General features: G+C 34.8%; 2 protein-coding genes across 5 annotated transcripts; both read left to right on the forward strand.

Moving 5' to 3' along the window:
- Positions 1-1,812: 1,812 nt before the first annotated feature.
- LOC129292185 (uncharacterized) lies at positions 1,813-15,201 on the forward strand. 4 transcript variants are annotated; one of them, XM_054929740.1, is made up of 15 exons: positions 1,813-2,506; positions 3,511-3,600; positions 4,471-4,533; positions 5,339-5,425; positions 5,567-5,707; positions 5,817-5,974; positions 6,297-6,531; positions 6,665-6,775; positions 7,456-8,514; positions 8,636-8,893; positions 9,181-9,366; positions 11,389-12,543; positions 12,912-13,250; positions 14,559-14,667; positions 14,710-15,201. In XM_054929740.1, the coding sequence occupies exons 1-15, from the start codon at positions 2,108-2,110 to the stop codon at positions 14,946-14,948; spliced, it is 4,629 nt and encodes a 1,542-aa protein (XP_054785715.1). In that variant the 5' UTR covers positions 1,813-2,107; the 3' UTR covers positions 14,949-15,201. The 4 variants fall into 4 exon arrangements, with proteins under 4 accessions (XP_054785715.1, XP_054785717.1, XP_054785716.1 ...); XM_054929742.1 differs by having other exon boundaries at positions 14,606-14,667; positions 14,710-14,850; XM_054929741.1 differs by having other exon boundaries at positions 14,606-14,799.
- Positions 15,202-17,160: 1,959 nt separating this feature from the next.
- On the forward strand, positions 17,161-21,410 carry LOC129292288 (uncharacterized). The gene is given in 12 exon segments (XM_054929870.1): positions 17,161-17,402; positions 17,503-17,595; positions 17,735-17,799; positions 18,573-18,627; positions 19,182-19,268; positions 19,438-19,522; positions 19,615-19,674; positions 19,677-19,709; positions 20,012-20,196; positions 20,287-20,375; positions 20,851-20,950; positions 21,088-21,410. Coding segments are annotated over 12 exon segments (948 nt in total). The 5' UTR covers positions 17,161-17,351; the 3' UTR covers positions 21,133-21,410.
- The last annotated feature ends 303 nt before the right edge of the window (positions 21,411-21,713 follow it).

Below are 21,713 nucleotides of genomic sequence, written 5' to 3' on the forward strand. Positions count from 1 at the left end.
GTGATGGAAGTAATAACCAAAGGTGAACAGTTAGTGAAATTCAATAATTAAGAAATTGTGTGTAATACATTCACTGAGAAATTTATGAGAGGTATCAAGAGGGTATAAAGTTAGCATTCATTATGCATATCATATCTCAACTACATGATTGTTATTATTATGGTTTGCATAATTTGACAACAACACATGGTTGTTAGTATTGCAACCTTATATGTGTTTTGATACATATTATTATATGACTATATGGTTGTTATTTTTGTAGTTTGCATGTCTTAAGAAGGGCATATGGTTGTTATTGATGTGGCCCTTGCATGCTAAGTAATCTAATTTTACATGATTGTTAATTTTTTAACTATCTGAATTGGGTAGTTTAATATGTTAATATGTTTCATTTGAATATGCCATTTGCATTGGCATTTGTATTGCTGTGATTAATTAACATGCATTTATATATACTAGATTAACTTTGATTATTGAATAGTTGTGCTCACTTTTTTATTTAACATTTTACAGGCACTAGTTCCATGCATGATAAAGGAAAAGCACCTGAGACTTAGAAACTTGATTTCCTATTATAGGCCTCTCATAATTTTAGATACATATGTGTAATTAATTGATTTTGCCAATTAAGATGTTTATATTTTATTATATTTGCACCATTAAATATTGAGTATTGAAAGGAGTATTTCGGGTCCTAGTGCATGTAGTATCTTTTTAGTTGAGATATATGAGTAAGGTCAAAATACCAGTGTAAGTATAAATTTGACTGTATGCATGTTTGTATTGAATTATATTGAGTTTTGAAGTTAAAATGCTTTCCCTTACTATTTCTGAAATCAAGGGGTTGAGAGTTAAATTTATAAAATATGTGATATCTAATTAATGTGGTGTGTTTCATAAGTCATCTTAAATCTCTTGAATATGGTTTGGATGGTCATATGGGTTAATGGTACTTTTATTGGGTTTTGGACACTTTGAAAGTTAAAAAATGTAAGAAAGTAGTAGTTTTAGTCTTGACTATCCAACTTTTTGATATGATAGAATTATAAATAAGACCAGTGCCATTAGTTAGTTTATTAAATGAACTTTCCATAAACATTTAGGTCATTTCAATCAGATATTGGACGGAGATTTAGGATGCGTCAAAAGTTCAACCGAACAATATGTCGTGGGTTCTGCAATTTATGCCGCGGCGTATTGTTCTAAAATAATTATTTTTACTTTTGACCCCAATTTGATGTTATTTTATTTTGTATGATGTCCATGCTTCCATATAAATGTTTTGCTCTACTTTTTATTTATGAAATAATTTTATAACATTTTAAGTTTTCATAACTTGGAATCTCATTTATATAAATTTTGCCAACTTAATAATTTACTTGAGTTAGTCTCATAATTACCTCAATTTTAGAGTCAATTGTGAATTAATAAGGGAGATTTTACACTTAACTTATATATTTAAATATATGTATCTATTATAGATTCTTTTTATTTTATAACAGATTCTCATTATTAATATCATTAACACATTAAACTCACGTAGCTTGATTTAATTAAATAAAAATATATTAAATATACTTGCTTTTTTATAAATTATATAAACCATCTAAAATATATAAATCACATATTTTTTTAATTTTAAACAAACCACCATATCCAAAAGGGTGGGATTGTAGTTTTTCATTTACCGAGGGTCAGGATTTCTCGAAAGAATGGATGGGTCAGATTGTCCCATATAAAACGACGTCGGCTGATTAAGTAGGCTCAACTGACCTCGATCAACAGACTATATGTGGCGTTCCGCCTCTGAACCCCTTTGGGCTTTGGCAGCTCTGAACTGAGCTGTGTTGCCGTTCAATCCCTACTGGTGCATCGCGGGACAGACAAATCCATGCAAGGCGGCTACTTTTGCCTTGCCTCCTTCTCATCCATTATTGAAGTCTTGAAGGTAATGGCTTGTTTGTCATAAGTGCGAACTAGGGTTTCTATTTTTCCACCCCTGAGTTCCGAAGCTTGAGTCTACTATTCCACTACCCGCTAGAAAGCCTATAATCTCTGAATTATAATCGAGGTCGCTCTCCAATTTTGGATTTTCTGTGGTTTCGCAATGACGCGGGTATACGGAACTGGATTATTCGACTTTCGTCGTCACAGAGTTGCTGAGTACCCGGTAGCTGAGAAAGTGGAGACCAAGCCTGGGGCTACTCTTCCAAGCACTATTACTCTTTCGGAGATACAACGGGATCGACTTACTAAGATTGCCGAGGATAACTGGTTGAGAACAGGTGACCCTGCTCGGCCCAAGAACCCTTTTGATCCGGAACTGGTTAAGAAAATTTATGAGACAGAGTTGCTGGTTAAGGAGGGTCATAAACCCGTTCCACTGCAAAGGGTTATGATTCTGGAGGTTAGTCAGTATTTGGAGAATTATTTGTGGCCAAATTTCGATCCAGAGACTGCCACTTTCGAGCACGTCATGTCCATGATACTCATGGTGAATGAGAAGGTATTCTGCTTTTTCAATAGCTTTGATTCGAGTTAACGTAGCATGTTAATTCCTTACCGTGAGTAATCACACAGCATTAGTTGCTAAATGGAGTAAAACTCTTTGTAGTAATTAGCAGCTAATGTCATAACGACAATGGAACCTCATCATTAACTAAGTAGTTATAGTGGAATAGTGTCACGGCCCTGGAACACGACTTGGCCTTAGCTTGATCAACCGCTTGAGTTCGGCCACAATGTAGGTAAAGAGATTTAAGAGAGCTAGTCACACAAGTAGGGAGTAGAGAGTTTGAGTGACTGAATTTGAGAGCTTTATTGATTTGCTTGAGTGGTTACAAATGAGGGGTGAAGGGTAATTTATAGGCCTCCCTCTTCTTCCAGAAAGTTCTCATCTCCTTAATGGATGGTTGGTATTAATTTAATCTAACAATGTACATTCTATCTCTAGTATATTCTATATAAATATCTACGAGAAATATCTTTGATATTTACAAGGAGAATTCTAGAATGCACAAGAGGAGATATTCGTAGAATAATCTAGATACTTCAAGCACTCTCCATACTATTCTAGAGATATCTGGGTCATTTGGGATCATACCGGTATTTCTAGAAGTTTCTGATGCCTTCTTGATTGTTCTGGATCTCTCCAGTCTTTTCTGGACCGTTTTGGAAACTTCTAGAATATTTTAACCTGGCAAAATTTCTTACTTTGTCACAATAGACTGAGAAAAGGTTTCAATATTTCTATGGATTGAATGGCAAATTATTAGTACAAAGTATTTACAGGACAGGAACCAAGTCACATTGGAGAATGTTTCTCCTGATGTTTGGCCAACAGGGGAAGAAAATAGAGGGAATAAGTTTAAAAACCTTAACTGCTGTAAATCAATGCTTCATGATTATGAAGTTAATTACCTACAACTCAGTTACTTTGAAATTCTCTGAGGAGAAAAATATGGTCTCCATAACTAACAAAAAAAAAAAAATTGCTTGCATGGCTTGCAGTTCCGAGAGAATGTTGCAGCTTGGGTGTGCTTCTATGATCGGAAAGATATTTTCAAAGGATTTCTTGAGAAGGTTCTTAGGCTGAAGGAGGTTTGTATCCATATTTTCCTCTGGCATTCTCATTTTAAGATTCAGTCATGCATTACAAAGAGGTGCAACTTTCAATTATATGTCCTGGTTTGAGTGGGTTGCTTATGTACAGTACTGCTTACTAGTCACCACAATCTGACGAATCTCCATCAGTGTTGCCATCCTTTTAATTTGTCTACTTACACTGCATATCTTGGTAAAGTATTTCCTGATTTAGGTACATTAGTCTCACACATGATGATTTAGAATGGTATCTTTTGTTAAGGTCGTCCTTAATGTGAGATTGTTTAAACTTTCTCCCTATTTTCCTCTATCAATTTGAAGTTTAAGAATTGCCACCTTTGTTTCATACTTTATGATTGACCTATTAAACAACCTAGGTGTGGAGATTTATCACTGAATTCATATTTTCACACCCATAAAAGAGAGCCTAGAAACATGAACAAATATGGAAATAAAGAGCTAAAACTTTTATTGGTGAAATGAGTTTTAGGATGTGAAACACTAACAGTTCTATAATCAGTCTTTGTGGAGTGGACTATTCTTGCAATACACCAGATAATTACTTTTTGGATGCCTCTTCCTATTCCCTAATCTGCTACTTATTCTAATCTTCCTAAAATCAAAACAAAGAAATTATAGCTACTGAACGGCTGTTTGGTATATCTTTTCCCTGGTTTTGCAATGTATATGTGTCCTTGTAATAATCACTCAACGATTTTTATTTAATCTCTTTTTGTAGTTGGTTGTGTCATGGTAAAGAACATTTCTTTGACTTGGATTTTGAAATGTCTTTCCTTTGACACTTGATAGTCCCATCTGATATATAGAGACATTATACTGGATCTCACATTTCAAATTTAACTGTAGGGAAGAGAACTATGTATAGCAGAGAAGACCAATTACTTAGTTTTCATGATTAACACCTTTCAGGTATGCCGGCTTTTTTCTCCATCCTTTTGTTAGGTCATATTCATTTTATTTATTTACTTTTTGTTACCAATAACTGAACAAGCATGTTTGTTAATATTGCAAATGCATTTTTATATGATTGGTGTTAAGTTTTCATCATCTAAGGATGGCTTTTTCACTACTTTGGGACTATTGTACTTTAACATAATCCTACCTTCAGCAATGTTAGCAATGTTTTGATGTTATGAAAACATTTTGGCATAGATACGCTGTTTTTATCTTTTTGGGCCAAAGCTTTGTTGTTCTGATAGAATATGGCCTGCCTTTGGTTCAGATAGTGAAATGAATATTATCAATTTAGGCTTTGCACTTTGCCTTGATTTTTTAAACAGGTCCCTACGCTACTTTCCCCCCCTGACACACTCCTTACATGTTCCGATGTTTTTAGGATTCATCATCAGAATTATAAAGAATTAAAAAAAAAAAAAACTCTTTAAGTGATCCATCTTCCACGTGTAAATATGCCATTGATTTGATGCTGATGTGGCTAACTGTTGTCTTGAGTGATGGCTATTTCTTTCATTCTGTTTCTTTCTACCTGATTTAAAACATTTCAGTTAAATATCATAATCTTGTAAATGGAAAACTGAAATCAATAATAATAATACGTCATTGTTTCTTAATTTGATTTTATTGTAATCATGGAGTTTCCTCTTCTCCATTTCAAATTTTCAACAGAACTAAACTTGACAATCAGATCACTGTTGAAAACTGTTGCCAAAGATTCCCTGAATGTTATAGCTTAGCTATTGACTTTGGATTACAGAGCTTGGAAGATGAGGTTGTCAGCATGACAGTCTTGAGACTGGCAAGTTTGAAATCTTGGTACTGTTTATCTTATGGTCGTTTTCAGGTAAGATGAGACAAAAGTGTATTTTTATGGCCTTCCAATGTTGCTTTTTCCAGTTATTGTTTTTGGTGGAGAATTGTGAAAATATATACATATATATACATGCTAATTGCATTCTTGGGGAATTGGTTTTCACTTGTGCAGATAGAGCTTTGTCTGAATCCAAGTCTGATCAAGAAGTGGAAAAGGATGGTAAGAAAGGAACCTCTGAAAGAAGGGAATTCTGATCCCTCAGCTGCCCTTGAAGTGACATTCTCGAGAAATCTCATTGAAGAATTTTTGGAGGTTGTATCTTGTTGAGAATTTGAATCATAGATACAATCTGTCTTTTATGTCAGCACATTGAAAATTAAACATAAATTCTCATATTGCCTTTATATATGTATATATATAGATACTGGATTCCCAGGTTTTTCCTCGAAGACAGTTAGCTGGTGACAATGAAGTTATTGATACGATGAATTTGGAGTCAGTTGATGATGCTTGTGTATTGTATTGTGAGAGGTTTATTGAATTTCTTATCGACCTCTTGAGTCAATTGCCGACAAGGAGGTATGCTAATATGCTTGTCTCTGTTCTCTTAAGCATTGTATTGTCTTGTTAATGTAATATTCTGATTACTTAATTGTAAATTTTTGATTTGGAAGGTGATATGATTTTGTGTAATCTATTCCATATTTAAAATATCTTATTTGGTCTTCCTTACAACTATGGTTTGATGGAGGATGGACTCCACCCACATAAAGATATGAGGGATCCTTCTTCTTCTCCCCCATTTTTGCAAGATCATTTCATCATTTCATCTATGCAGTAATTTTTTTTTTTTGGCTTTTCCTTGATCATCAATTCGTTCTGCCTCTTGCTTCTGCTCTAGGTACTTGAGGCCTCTTGTGGCTGATATAGCTGTTGTGGCCAAATGCCATTTGAGCGCCCTCTATAGGCATGAAAAGGGAAAACTTTTTGCTCAGTTGGTTGACTTGTTACAATTCTATGAAGGGTTTGAAATTAATGATCATACAGGAACACAGTTAACAGATCATGAGGTTCTTGAATCTCATTACAGTCATCTCCAATCGTTTCAGCTACTTGCATTTAAAAGGATTGAGAAGGTATGCATTGAAAGAAGTAGCTTATTCTGAATTAATATTTTTTTTAAATCTTTGCCGTTCATTTTATTCTTCTTACAATCTCCCCCTATTATTATTATTTGTATAACTGTTTCATTTGTTGTGGTGGTTGCAGCTGAGAGAACTTTCATTGACTAACATTGGTTCAATTCACAAGCGTGTGGATCTATCTAAGAAACTATCGGTTCTTTCTCCTGAGGAATTAAGGGATTTGGTTTGCTGCAAGGTGTGCAAATAATGAATAAAATTTTTAATAATCTTCATAGTCATGGCATTAAATCTTCTGTTATCCCCTATGGTATATGTGAATTTTTAGAGTTGGATTGATTGTTGCTATATTTATGTGTGCATCTATTATCTGGACTTTATTTTCAGTTTTATCTTGCTCCTGTGGTTTCTTTTCACTTTTTGCTCTTTCTTTTCTGATTTTCTCTGAATGATCCTTTTGTTGGTGAGAGAGTTTTGGTCTTAGTCAACTGCATCAAAATTGGGGTGATTTAGATCTTGGACGATTTGCAACATTGTATTTCTACTGAGAAAAATTAAGTGATACATGTAATGAAGGCAGTTTTTATGCTGGAACATGAACATGAACATGAACCTTCAATTTTTGGTACATCTTTATTTTTGTAAGAAAGCTTCAATTCTGTTAGCTTGTTTGATCCAAGTATCGGCCCCTCAGGAAGGGGAAAATTTATGATTGTGCGATGTAATTAAATTATTAAGGCCTTTCTGTGAGCTGTGCCGGAGTTCTAACTAGTTCATGTGGATTGGTCCCATCAATTCATTTTGGATATGTTGTGTAGCAATATCGTGTGTTGATGCATATATTATTGGAAAAGAAAGGTCCATTTATTCAATTCAATACAGCATATTTATGATCTTGACTGTTGTCTCTTTATGCAGCTTAAATTGGTTTCCCAAGGAGATCCTTGGTCAGAGAGGGTTGATTTTCTTATTGAAGTGATGGTGTCGTTCTTTGAGAAACAACAGTCACAAAAAGAAGCCATTAATTCTCTTCCACTATACCCAAATGAGCTGATTATGTGGGATGAAAGTGTTGTACCAAGCATAAATTACACTGGAGAAGGTTGTTTGGCTCTGCCAAAACTTAACTTGCAGTTCTTGACGCTTCATGATTATCTCCTTCGAAATTTTAATCTCTTCAGACTTGAATCAACATATGAAATACGTGAGGATATACAAGAAGCTGTTCCACATCTTCTTGCATATATTAATAATGAGGGAGAGACTGCTTTCCGTGGTTGGTCAAGAATGGCTGTACCAATCAAAGAGTTCAAGATCGCTGAGGTAAAGCAGCCAAATATAGGAGAAGTCAAGCCATCTTCTGTGACAGCAGAAGTCACTTATAGCATTTCCAGTTATAGGGCGCAGATACGATCAGAATGGGATGCCCTCAAAGAACATGATGTTTTGTTTTTACTTTCTATTAGGCCATCATTTGAGCCTCTTACTGCAGAAGAAGAAGTTAAAGCTAGTGTGCCACAGAGGCTTGGCCTTCAGTATGTTCGAGGATGTGAAATTATTGAGATTCGTGATGAGGAAGGAACTCTTATGAATGATTTCACTGGAAGGATAAAACGTGATGAGTGGAAGCCACCAAAGGGGGAACTGAGAACCATAACTGTGGCTTTGGATACTGCACAGTATTACATGGATGTCAACAACATTGCAGAGAATGGGGCAGAAGATGTTTATGGTACATTTAATATATTGATGAGGAGGAAGCCCAAAGAAAACAATTTCAAAGCCATCTTAGATTCAATAAGAGATTTGATGAATGAGTACTGTATTGTTCCTAAGTGGTTGGAAAACATATTTCTTGGATATGGGGATCCTTCAGCAGCACAATGGACTAATATGCCTGATCTGTTGGAAATGGTAGATTTCAAAGATACCTTTTTAGATGCTGATCACTTGATAGAAAGTTTTTCAGATTATGAGGTTGGTGTGTTTTGTATTTGCTTGAAGATTATACAAATTCATTCTTGAGTGGGCATGATTAAAATTTTCTGAGTCATATATCAAACCAAGCAAATGACTTAGTTCTTCCTTGGTACTGTAGGTTTCTTTTGTCAATCCTGATGCCACAGAGAGCTTGGATCCGAAGCCTCCTTTTCGGATCAGACTTCCTCGAACTCTAAAAGGAAACAGTGGTGCCCTCCCAGGGAATATAGTGTCTACCACTGATGTAATAAATGATGGCAATGATGCCAGTCATCTGAAAGAAAAATTACTCGTTGAGACATATACACCTCCTGATCCAGGCCCTTATCCCCAAGATCAGCCAAAACAAAATTCAGTCAGATTCACACCCACGCAGGTTCTGTCAAGTCTTCTTTTCAATTATAGAATATCACTTTTCATGAGCAACATTTACCCCCTTTATGGTTTCCTTGATGTGTGATGGTTATGGTGTATCAAAATACGTTGAAAAATCTACATTGGGTTTAATACGCCTACTGCTGGCACTGAAACCTCTTTTAATTCTTGATTGTGATGTGTTACATTTCTTTGTCAATTATATAATTTTAAGCAATCCATCATGACCATAGCTCACATTTAATTCCCTGTTGTATTAACTGCATTGCAAACATTCCTATGGAGCAGATTGGTGCAATTATCTCTGGCATTCAACCTGGTTTAACAATGGTTGTGGGTCCACCTGGTACTGGAAAGACTGATACAGCCGTGCAAATTCTAAATGTCCTATATCATAATTGTCCTTCACAAAGAACCTTAATAATTACTCATTCAAATCAGGCTTTGAATGACCTGTTTGAGAAAATAATGCAGGTAAGATTTTATTTTGTGTATACACATACATGTAAATTGTGTTTTATGAATCTTTATTTTTATTCAGCCATTGATGTCGTATTTCTAACCTTGTAAAATTTACTTATGAAGAATTTCAGATATGCAAAGAGATTGGGCAACTCCTCTATGCTAATTAGCATTAGTTTCTTAGGCCTTTTGTTTTCTTCCTTCTGTTCTGTTCTTTATTTTTCCTTATTTGTTCAACTTGATCTTAAATGTTTTGACGTAACATATTCAAGGGGAAATTTCGAAATGTATGCTCTTCGCGGATGATATAGTTCTTATAGCAGATACAAGAGAAGAGGTTAATTGTAAACTTGAGTTATGGAGGAGGACATTGGAGTCGAAAGGTTTTCGTCTGAGTAGAAGTAAGACGGAATATTTATATTGTAAATTTGGTAAAGGACTATTCGAAAATCATTTGGAAGTAAAATTGGGAGATCAAATTATACCTCAAGTGGAAAAGTTTAAATATTTGGGAGCCATTATTCAAAATGATGGCGAAATCAGTGGAGATATTTCACATAGAATTCAAGCTGGGTGGTTTAATTGGAGAAAAGCTAAAAGAGTTATTTGCGACCGTAAGGTGCCTAATAAACTTAAAGGAAAGTTTTATCGCACTGCTATCAGACCGGTAATGTTATGTAGTAGTGAATGCTGGGCTCTAACGGGACAGCAAAAGCATAAAGTTGGAGTAGCAGAGATGAGAATGTTACGATGGATGTGTGGACATACACATAAAGATAAAATTCGAAATGAGCACATACACGAAAAAATGAGGGTAGCACCTATTGAGGAAAAAATGGTAGAAAATCGGTTGAGATGGTTTGGGCATGTACAAAGAAGACCAAGGGAGGCACCAGTGAGAAGAGTGGAACATATAACTTTGAGTTCGATTAAGAGAGGTAAGAAAGGCCTAAGAGAACACTTTTAGAAGTTATTGAACGTGATCTGTTAATTAATAATATTCCTAAAAGCTTGATAAATGATAGAGCACAATGACGTCTTGCAATCCATGTAGCCGACCCCACCTAGTGGGATAAAGGCTTATTGTTGTTGTTGTTGTTGTTGTTGTTGTGTTCTTTATTTTCTGAGTTGAGGATGTCTTGTCTGTTACGCTTTGTACTTTCCCCTCTTTCTAATGCTTTTTTTTTCTTTGATAGAAAACCTTAATATGCTGTGCATTTTTCTTGCTCAATGGTTTTGAACATTTTAGACATGTTGAAGAAAACTTAGTTTTAAGGTGGTGGTTTTCAGGTTTTTTGATTAAATTATGGTACATGGAGTAACTTTTTCCCCCCCTTAAAGAATTCAAGTATTCAATTGCTGAGTTAGAACAGGTGTTCTCATATTATGTTTTTTATTGAGAAAACTATATAGCAAACACCTAAGAAACCGGGTTTTATCTAAGATTTTTATGATGCTAGGAAATACAAAGTAATTATAGATTTTTTTTTAAAAGGTTTGAGGTTATAGACTGCGTTTTTCTTCATTTCTTTTTTTTTTTTTGCTCTATTAAATCTGAAATGAGCATGTATGAGAAAAAAGTGGGCGTGAAATCTATTGAGGAGAAGATGGTAGAAAATTATTTGAAATGATTTGGACATGTTTAGAGAAAGCCTATAAAGAAGGATAGAGAAAGACCAAAGAGAACACTTATGGAGTTGTTGAACGAGATCTCTTAGTTAACAATATTTTCAAAAGTTTGATTGATGATAAAGCACAATGGTATCGTACAATTTATGTAACTGAACCCACCTTGTAGGATAAGGATTGTTGCTGCTGCTGTATTAAGTGTTATTGTTTTTGGTCTTTCAAGAACTATTGCTTCAATGTTTTAATTTTGTTTTTTTTTTTGCCTTCTTAGAAATATGAACTAATTCTAATTTAGTGAGAGGTGTTTTTAAGTGTGCAAAGTTTGGAAGGCTGTGGGTTTTATTTATTGCCTTCTGTTCATAAGTTTATTTATTTATTTGCTTTTTACTGTGGTATTTGATTTAGAGGGATGTGCCTGCACGTTATCTTCTTAGACTTGGTCAAGGAGAACAAGAGCTAGCAACTGATCTTGATTTTAGTCGGCAAGGCCGTGTTAATGCAATGCTTGTCAGACGGTTAGAATTGCTGAGTGAAGTGGAGAGGTTGGCAAGATCTCTTCAATTGCCAGAGGATGTAGGTTATACTTGTGAAACTGCAGGTTACTTTTGGTTGATTCATGTATATTCACGCTGGGAGCAATTTCTTGCTGCCTGTGCTGAGAACAAAGATAAACCAAGCTTTATTCAAGATCGCTTTCCCTTCAAAGAATTCTTTTCTGACACACCACATCCAGTATTTACTGGTGAATCTTTTGAGAAAGACTTGAGAGCTGCTAAGGGGTGCTTTCAGCATCTGAAGACTGTGTTCCAAGAACTTGAAGAGTGTCGAGCATTTGAATTACTGAAGTCAACAGCTGATAGGGCTAACTACTTAATGACCAAGCAGGCTAAAATTGTTGCCATGACCTGTACTCATGCCGCTCTGAAGAGGAAAGATTTCCTTCAGTTAGGTTTTAAGTACGACAACCTGTTAATGGAAGAAAGTGCCCAAATTTTAGAGATTGAGACTTTTATTCCAATGTTACTCCAGAGACAGGAAGATGGTCATGCACGGCTTAAACGCTGCATCCTGATTGGTGATCATCACCAGTTGCCTCCTGTTGTGAAGAATATGGCTTTCCAAAAGTATAGCCACATGGATCAAAGTTTATTTACAAGATTTGTCCGTTTGGGAATTCCTTACATTGAGCTTAATGCCCAGGGAAGAGCCAGGCCAAGTATAGCTAAACTTTACAATTGGAGATACAGAGATTTGGGAGACCTTCCTTCTGTAAAGGAGGAAGCCATATTCCATAGGGCAAACGCTGGATTTTCCTATGACTATCAGTTAGTGGATGTTCCAGATTACCTTGGTAAGGGTGAGACCACTCCTTCTCCTTGGTTCTATCAAAATGAGGGAGAAGCTGAATATCTTGTCAGTGTCTATATATACATGCGTTTATTAGGATATCCAGCAAATAAGATATCAATTTTGACTACTTACAATGGTCAGAAACTTCTCATCCGTGATGTAGTCAGCAGAAGATGTGTTCCATATGACTTCATTGGTCCTCCTAGTAAGGTATGCTTTGAATAGCTTTTTTTATTTTAATGAAATGGAAGAATGTTTATGGGGACCATGACAACAAATTTGTTGCTAGAATCTCCTCATAATATTAGTTGAGAAAACAACCTAAATGAAAATAGGATATAATAGGAAAATCAATTAACATAAAATCAGGAGGATAAGAATCTGGGGTGGCAACAATAAAATCAGCAGATGTTGAGTAATGGGACGTCAGAACTTCTGGTTTATTTATTATGAAAGTTATATATCCTTGTTGCTATTGATTATAAGGTGTCTCGGATTGTAAGGGCTTCTTGTTGCCATTGATTGTACATGTTAAAAGTTGACCTTGTTAATCTTTGGTTTTGTTCATTTGCTTTCAGATTACCACAGTTGATAAGTTTCAAGGTCAGCAAAATGATTTTATATTGCTGTCTCTTGTGCGTACTCGATTTGTTGGTCACCTGCGAGATGTAAGAAGATTGGTGGTTGCCATGTCTCGTGCTCGACTTGGTTTATATGTGTTTTGCCGTCGTTCTCTCTTTGAACAATGCTATGAGCTGCAGCCTACATTTCAGCTTCTGCTCAAGAGACCTGACAGACTTGCCCTTAATTTGAATGAGATTGCATCATATACTGAACGACATGTTGAAGATACCGGACCTATTCATCTTGTCAGTGGCATTGATGAGATGAGCAGTATTATACAAGGGTTATACCAGGTATGCCTCATCTCATGCTACTATATCCTCTCTTTTGGATTGTAGCTTCTGTAGCTTTGGTAATGTTAAACCAATCCCAATTGATAAAGTTTAGACTTTTTTATTAAGGAAAATATATATTTTCTTGCAATTGTGTCAAAAGAAGTATACAATTTTCATCTATACTTCAATTTGAAAGTAATATGTAAACTGGACTGCATTTGATTCCCTGCATCTAAGACATATCAGTTTTCTATAGAGATAAAAATGTTAAAGCTTATGTTAACCAAAAATAAAATAAAATATTGGATCTATGGTAATGAACGAGTTAGGAATTTTTATTGTTATAGGTGTTGGTTATTCTGTTTATTCCATTATTACCTAATGTCCATTGTTGTCATTTCATCTAGTGTAGCTTTCGGTATCTATAAATACGCACGTGCTTTGCCTCATTCCAATAACATAACAGAGAATTTCAGATTTTTCGTCATGGTATGATACCCTTGTTAACGAGAGAAATAAGCTTCTAGGTTTTCAAGGCTTAGAGCATTTCCCACATGCTAGCAAAGCTCTGGTCTTTTTTATTTTTTATCTTTCACATTCACCAGGTCAATATTCTGTCAGTTGCCTGATTCCTTTTTGACCTAAGCACTTTTGAACTTTGCAAAACTTGCCACTTGGCCTTCCAATGGTGACCAGACCACTGCGAGTCTCCACATGTGCCACTTCAACATTGCTAGTACAGTTACCATGCTAGTGCGTGAGAGTGCTAGGTGCTTTCCCTCTTGCTGCCTTTCACCCATGAGTGGTCGCTGGCTTACATTTTGTCTATCCTAGCTCCTCAGTCTTCACCTCCCTTAGTTGGGACCTGTGTAATTATTCTAGTTATTTCTTTTTCCCCTAATGTCCCTAGTTGCAATTTTCTCATTGTAACCTTCCTTGTTCATAAATACCCATGTACTTTGGCTCTTTCAATTATCAATACGACATAAGAGAGAATTTCAGCCCTTTTCGGACTTCCTTGTGCACATATTCACCCAAACTAAACTAGCAACATTTCAAGTTTATTTCAGCATTTATCAATATTCTTTTGAGGGACGGATGGGTTTGTCCCACATTTTTTGGACAATCTTCTCCTTCCTCATATTTAGGGTTGTGGGTACAGGGGAAAGTGCTATGGTGTGAGGAAATATGTTTTGTGTATTTTGTTTTGTCTTGAAAGCATTCCTTATCCTCCTGCTTAAGGACTAATAAATTCCTCAATCCAGAGCAAAAAATTTCTGAAGTTGTCATCTCCCCCCCCCCCCCCAAAATTTTCTTTTATTTCAGGCTCAGATGATGAGACATCAGTTTGAGCAAAATAATTTGCATTTTAGTCACGCAGCACCTTCCTCGGATACAAACGAAGAGAAAAATGAGCACCAGAATTCGAATGGCCTCACAGAAAAGAATAAGCCACCGGAAAATAACATGAAAGATGTTTCAATGACTGATGGCCATGCAGCTGAAGATATACCGCCTGTAAGTAACACTGAAGATTTTCCAATGAGTGATGACCATGTAGCTGGAGGTGTACCACCTGAAAGTAACACGGAAGATGTTCCAATGAGTGACGGCCATGTAGCTGAAGGTGTGCCACCTGAAAGCAACCCGGACGATGCTAACAGGGTCGACGGCGATGTTAGTATGCCAAATGGAGCTTCAGTACCTGACAGCTAGTTTGGGAATCACATGTTGAAGGAGGAATCACAGTAAATGTCAAGCTGCCTCAAAACAGTTTTGCTCCCTAAGTTTGAAACCAAGTTTTCCAGCACCAGCAGCATCGGAACCCTCTTTGAATTATAACTTCTGGGTGTCGTCTTTACTGTAACAAACAAGATTTCCCACTGATCCCCCCACAGAGGAATGTGCCACCCATTATGTAACACAAAGTATCATGTTCATATGTAGATTTTGATGATGGTATTCACAACTAATTGTGTTTTTGCCTTATGAGAAAATTAGATGTCCAAAATAACTTGCATGAAGCTTGAAAGTTTAAAAAATCGAATGTTTTCTACGGGGCCTAATTGCACGTGAGATCAAGCTTTATAATCAGACCCACCGCCTCCCCTGTTAAAGTGCATCAATCATTTTCAGCTTTCGTCATGAATAATTAATTAAGAAAATGATAGTTAAATTTCAGAAAAAAAAATTAATGATAATTAGGACTCTGTTTTTTTTTTTTTGAAAATCAATTGTAAATATCAATTTAAGAGTCACAAATTTAAAAGTTATAATTATAAATAAGATATTTAAATTTTAAATGTAAAAATTAGTATGCAATTGAGATTTTTATTTATAAATGCTTAAATTAATATTTGCAATTTATTTTATAAAAAAATTTATTGAGGACCTACTTATTATTAATTTGTTCTTTTTAAGACTTTATTGTCATCCTCCCTAATTAATTACCTGGTCAAGGCAATTTCTCTTGTTGCCCAAAACTTTCAGTAGGACAAGCTGCGTGACATGTTACCAGCAATTAATGAATCCACTCCTTCTTAACCTTTATACAGGATATTAATAATTAATTTACTGTTTTTAAAAAATATTAGTTGAAATTTAAATTTCTTAAAAAAAATTGAATCTTTTCAGGTATATTCTCATTATATATCCTATATAACTATCTTGATAATGACAATTAAAATTTCAATACATATTTTTTTTTAAATAAATGAATTAGGGATATAGTTAAAAAATCAATTATAAAAATTATTTAATACTTTATATTTTAAATCAAATAAGACTTTTAAAAAATTCCTATATTATAATCTGGGGGGAGTACTTTGAAAGAATTTTATACCTATTTGATTTATTTCAAATTGGCGTGGATTACTATTCTAATAAGACAAGTTAGTATTTAAAACAAAAACCCTTTTAAAAAATCAAAATATTATAATAAAATAGAATAAATCAAGATTGCACGTTGCAGCATAGTTTTGTTATTCATTTTACTTTTTTTTAATTTTTTTAGTTAGGCCAGGCTCTAAGGGTTTCTGAGGGTTTTTTTTTCTGGTTGGATATATATTTGCTAACATTTTTAAATCTAGTTTATATAAAATATAAAAGAAAAAATATTATTTTTAATCCCTACACTTTACTCAAATTTTGATATAAGTCTTTGCATTTTGTTTTCGTTATTCTAGATTTCTACACTTTTCTCTATTTGCAACATTAGTCCTTACATTTTTAAAAGAACATTGACATGATATAATTGGTGTTAAAAATATTGACATGTCAATTAACTTCACTAATTTTGTGCATACATATCATACTAATGCTACTATGGAAATTTTAGTAAGATTTTTTTTTTAAAAAAAAAAAGCCTAGATGAAATTTGTGAGTTACTCTATCTCAGCCTTTTTATTTAATTTGATATAATTTTTTTTAATTTTTGCTTATTAAAAAAATTTCATGTCAACAACAGTTTGACACATAAGTATAAAATGAATGGTGTTAATTAATATGTCAACATTATTAATATCATCTGAATCATGTTAATGTCCCTCTTAAAATATAAGGATTAATATTATAGATGGAGAAAAATGTAAGGAGGTGAAATGTCAAAACCCAAGGGAAAACTTCAGCAATGTGCCAACTGCCAAGTTGAATATTGTTTGTTTTCCAGCATTTTGAGAAGCCAAACTTTCGATGGATTTGAATTCGATAACTATACTTAATATGATACTAAATGTTTGCATGATTTAAATTTTTAAAATTAAAATCAATAATTTTAAACTTGTATTCTACTCAAAATTAATAAATAAATAAATTTATTTAAATTATTAATTTAAATTTTAACATCATTTGTATTAAATACAATCACTTGGTAATTTAATTTCCATGGGAGATTTGATTGTGCAATATAATAAAATGGAGATCTTGACGATATAAAAGCTCGAACGTCTCCCGGACTGTGGCGGTGAGCTATGCCTCGGACAACTATTCGTGTTCGTAGAGCATCAAAATCGCATTTGTGTTTATTTGTCTGAACTCTGAGGCTTTTAACAGAAGTCGTTGGCAATCGGCGCAGCAATTTGATCGGGAATCGCCGGGATTAAGCTCTCTGTTGTCGTTGCTATGTCAGTTGAGCTCAAACTCTCACATTCCAATCGCATCTATCGCCCTTCGGTAAAATTAAACTCATACCTCGTTTTCTCTCTTTCTCTTTCTACAAGTGGACCCGAAAGCCTTTTTCCTACATCTCGGTAAAATTAATTGGAACTTTCAGGAAACTCTGGATGGCAAAATCATCGTGAAGACTCAGTCTCCAATTTCCCACAACGGAGTTCGTGTTACTATCAAAGGATCCGTCAACTTGCAGGTGCCTACTGAATCCTTTGTTTTGTTTGATTGCTCAGAAATGACAAGAAAGTTGAACTATCGATCGTCTGTCATTCTGTTCTTTTTGTTGTTGAATTTTGAATGGCTTGGGTGATCATGCTGCCATGTTGTTTTTGAAGGTTCGGGGAGGATCAGCTGGGGTTATTGAGTCGTACTATGGAGTTATGAAGCCAATCCCCATTGTGTAAGTATTAAGAGTTTACTTTTGGTCTAGTTCCTTTATGTAGAAACACGGGTGATTTTTTTTCCAAAGAAAAATACAGTGGGGGAAGAAACTGTTCGAGATTTTAAATGAAGAAGCTGTTCATTTCTATGGAGTTAAGTAGCTCCGTACTTGTAAATCACAATTTTTATTAGTTTGATTTACTGAAAGATTTGTGAAAATAATCAGACTTGTTTTTTGGTGCAGAAAAATAGCAAACAGATTTCTTAAAAAACATATTGGTAAAAAAGAACCTTTCAAGAAGATGCTCTGAACCACTCAAAGGAGGAAAATCTCCTGAAAAAGAAGCTTGTGACAAAATCTGTGCCATATTCATATCAGCCATTTTCAATATTTTGATGAAGTCATACCTTTTGTTTATTTTAATTGTGGGTTTCTGGAGAACCCATGGTATACTCTAATAAACCAACCCTCATTTGCTCTTCTCTTGGATCAAGTTGAGTTTCTTATAGTTTTTGATCTGCTGTTTCTGCTCATCTTTCACTTGCATATTTTACATCAGAAGCGGAAAATTTTCATGAGTTTGAAAAATTAAAACCTCTTCATGGTAAAAGTGGTAATTGTGCTTTTCACCATCAATTTTATTCTGGACGTTCCCTTGCTAAGTTCAGGACATGAGGAAATTACCCATCATATGGAAATAACTTGGAACTAGTTCCTTCTTGGTGTTTTTGAAATTCTGTGAATCATATTAGAACGAGTACAGATGATACTTATTTATGGCTTGTAAACAGGAAGAGGACAGTTGAGGTTGGTTCTTCTGGAAAGATTGGTCCAGGTACAACAGAGGTAGTGTATAAAAGGAGATGTTTTAATTCAGTGCAATTTTATGTGGAATAGTTACATGAGTAGAACTCTTTTGGTTTCCCACCTTAATCTAAGTTGATGCTTCAATAGTTATTTTTATCTATCCCATCACTTTGCAGCTTTTTCATGTGTTATGATTTTTCCAATAAACTGTTGCTCTTTTCTCTCTTGAATTTGTCTTGACTCTTGATTAAAAGAATGGAATTCAATTGAAGGATACTGTTATATCAATAAATAATTGTGAAATCTGGTCATATATTTGCAGATGCTACCTAGTTTTGCTAAACATGACTTACCATTGCACTAAACCAAGTGGGACCAAGTATTATAATTAACAAGTTCAGATGGTGATCATAAGCGGGTGCACAAGTTGACTCCTTGCACTGTTTACTTTGTTAATTATTCTGATACTTTAACAATCTTGCTTTCAAGTGGGTTAACCTGGGTTGATACATGCTATGTTAACTTCTCCTTGTTGTTTGACTTGTTTACTTATTTTATACTTACTGCAAATTTTGCAATCACTAATTTGACAGATGCCATTCTCAGTGATTTTGAGACAGCCCAACAAGGATTTAGAAAGATTCTATGAGACTTTCCACGGTTCAAATATCAATATCCAGGTAATTTAAAGAGGTCCTTTGTTGGCCAGTCATCTTTATATGAGATTGTTAGTTATCGTTAGCTTTTATCCCTCTTTCTTATATGCTGCGAATATATTTCTCTACATCCTCTTTTATACATGATGTCTACGTGATTTGAACTCATGGTGATTGATAACATTTTTAATAGTATATGGTCACTGCAGATATAACTCGAGGATACTTGCATAAATCATTATCAACTACAATGGAATTCATTGTCGAAAGTGATAGAGGTATCATTCGGTTCCGTACACTTGTTTTGTTCCTAAGCAGGTCTATGAACAATCAAGATACAAATTACCATTCTCTGTTGTTAAATTTTCAGTTGATCTGCTACAACGTCCAATTTCTCCAGAAATGGTCACCTTCTACATTACCCAAGACACCCAAGGCATGCTCTACTTCATGAATTAAAATCAGGTATGTTTGAAATTATTTTCTTTTTTTTTTTGGGGGGGGGGAATTAAAGAAAGTGTATTGGCTTCATGACTCCTATCTATATATATATATTCATAGCTCAACTTCAAGATCACAAAATTAGCAATTCTTATCTTCCATGGTAACATGGGCCTTGTAGTGAAAGTTTAGGCTGAATCTCATGGAAAGTTTGTGTGCACTTGAATTTCTTTTCTAGGCAACCTCTCGTCTGACTTTTAGGTTATCGCAATTTGCCAACATCAAACATGACTTATGCAATGGTGTTACTGCATATTTCTGTACAGGTGGGTTTCGGGTGACTGGAAAAGTCTCTACTGAGTGCTCGTTGTCCGATCCTATCAGTGGTGAGCTAACAATAGAAGCATCTGCAGTTCCAATTAACTCCATTGACCTTCACTTGTTTCGTGTTGAGTCCATTCTTGTCGGGGAGAAAATTGCAACCGAAACCACTCTCGTTCAAACTACCCAGGCAAGCAACACTGGAAATGCGCCAGAGTATTTCAATTTAAAAAAATATTAATTCTTCTTCTTGCTTTATTTTTGTCTACTTTTCTATCAGATTGCAGATGGAGATATATGCCGTAATTTGACCCTGCCTATCCATGTAATACTTCCCCGTCTATTGACTTGTCCGACAATCTTAGCTGGGTTAGTCCTATGTCCATGATAACCATCCTTTGTTATGTTTCATGAATATCTTACACACCAAATTACTCATAATCTGCTTATCTCAGTGCCAACCATGTAACATGACTGTCTTGTGAAGAGTGAAATAGGTACAGAACAATTAATCGTAGAAAAGAGAAGCTTTTGTTTCTATTTGCTTGAAAAGATTCAAATCTGCCGACATGATCAACTTTGCTTGATGCCAAGTCTGAATTGGGCCTCTGAACTGGGCCATAAACTTTGTTATTAACTAAGTTGTCATCTCAGCGGTGAGGGATGTAATTTACCCTAAAAAACTTAATAGACATGGATGGCAGTAAGGAGTTGATGATAATTTAAAAGGGATAGCTTTTTATGTCTAACCTCTCCTCACGTGATATGGAATCTTGTCTATCTAACGCCCCAAGATGATCAACATAGAGGGCCTCAAACTTTGTTGTTGTTTATTTTCATGCAGTCCATTCTCAATTGAGTTCAAAATTTCCATTGTTATAAGCTTCAAGTCAGAGCTGTCTAAATCACATACAAAGGCTGACCCTAGAACTCCTAGACTGTGGGTAAGTGCAGTCCGATTTTCTCCCAATGGCTGACAAATTTGTCATTCCTCTCTCTCTCTCTCGCACATGCACACACTCTCTGTGTCTGCAGCAACGTGTTTGTCTTGCAGAATTTATCTATTTGTTTGAACTTTCAGACGGCGATGGAAACATTGCCACTTGAGTTGGTTCGGACGAGGTGAGAAAATCTGGAGGAAGCCCCCAAGAAAGTGTGGCAGCAATTGAATATGGTTTGTGCATACCTATTCCAGCTTTGTTTCCGGTGATCCCCCATTTCTTAGCCACTTGTGCAACATTTCAGATAATGCCTTTTCATTGTTCATGGTAGACAATCCGGTAGCATACCTTTATGTCTGGTTGGTAAATTTCGGTGAATGTAGACTTTCTTTGTGCTTTGAAGCATTGATTGGATATTAAGAAGAGAAATAACGTACAAGATTTCGCATGTTTCAAGGATCAATTTCTCGGCCACGTATTATTAATGAAGGGCAATATTATAGCGTAAAAATATACTTGCAAATCTTTACAATTTCACTTAATTTTGAATTAGGTCCTTGCAATTTATTTTATTTTAATTAAGCTCATATAATTTCATCTATTATAATGATTTATAATAGATTAAATGTTACACCCGAATGCTAAAATTAATAATGATTTATTAAATTTTGCAAAAATACTCTTAGGGTTTGCAAAAAAATTTAATTTAATACTTTTAGCCGAAATTGAGAAGAGAAAATTTAATTTAATACACTTTTTACATTTT

This window comes from Prosopis cineraria, unplaced genomic scaffold (assembly GCF_029017545.1).
Source record: "Prosopis cineraria cultivar Desert tree isolate PC_DT_omini unplaced genomic scaffold, ASM2901754v1 PC14, whole genome shotgun sequence".
Lineage (NCBI taxonomy): Eukaryota > Viridiplantae > Streptophyta > Magnoliopsida > Fabales > Fabaceae > Prosopis > Prosopis cineraria.

Bases quoted from the DNA above. Each gene is read 5' to 3' on its own strand.
- LOC129292185 (XM_054929739.1), top strand. From the start codon at position 2,108: ATGACGCGGGTATACGGAACTGGATTATTCGACTTTCGTCGTCACAGA. The intron at 3,601-4,470 runs GTTTGTATCCAT...ATTTAACTGTAG, and splicing joins AGGTTCTTAGGCTGAAGGAG to GGAAGAGAACTATGTATAGC. The intron at 6,532-6,664 runs GTATGCATTGAA...TGGTGGTTGCAG, and splicing joins CATTTAAAAGGATTGAGAAG to CTGAGAGAACTTTCATTGAC.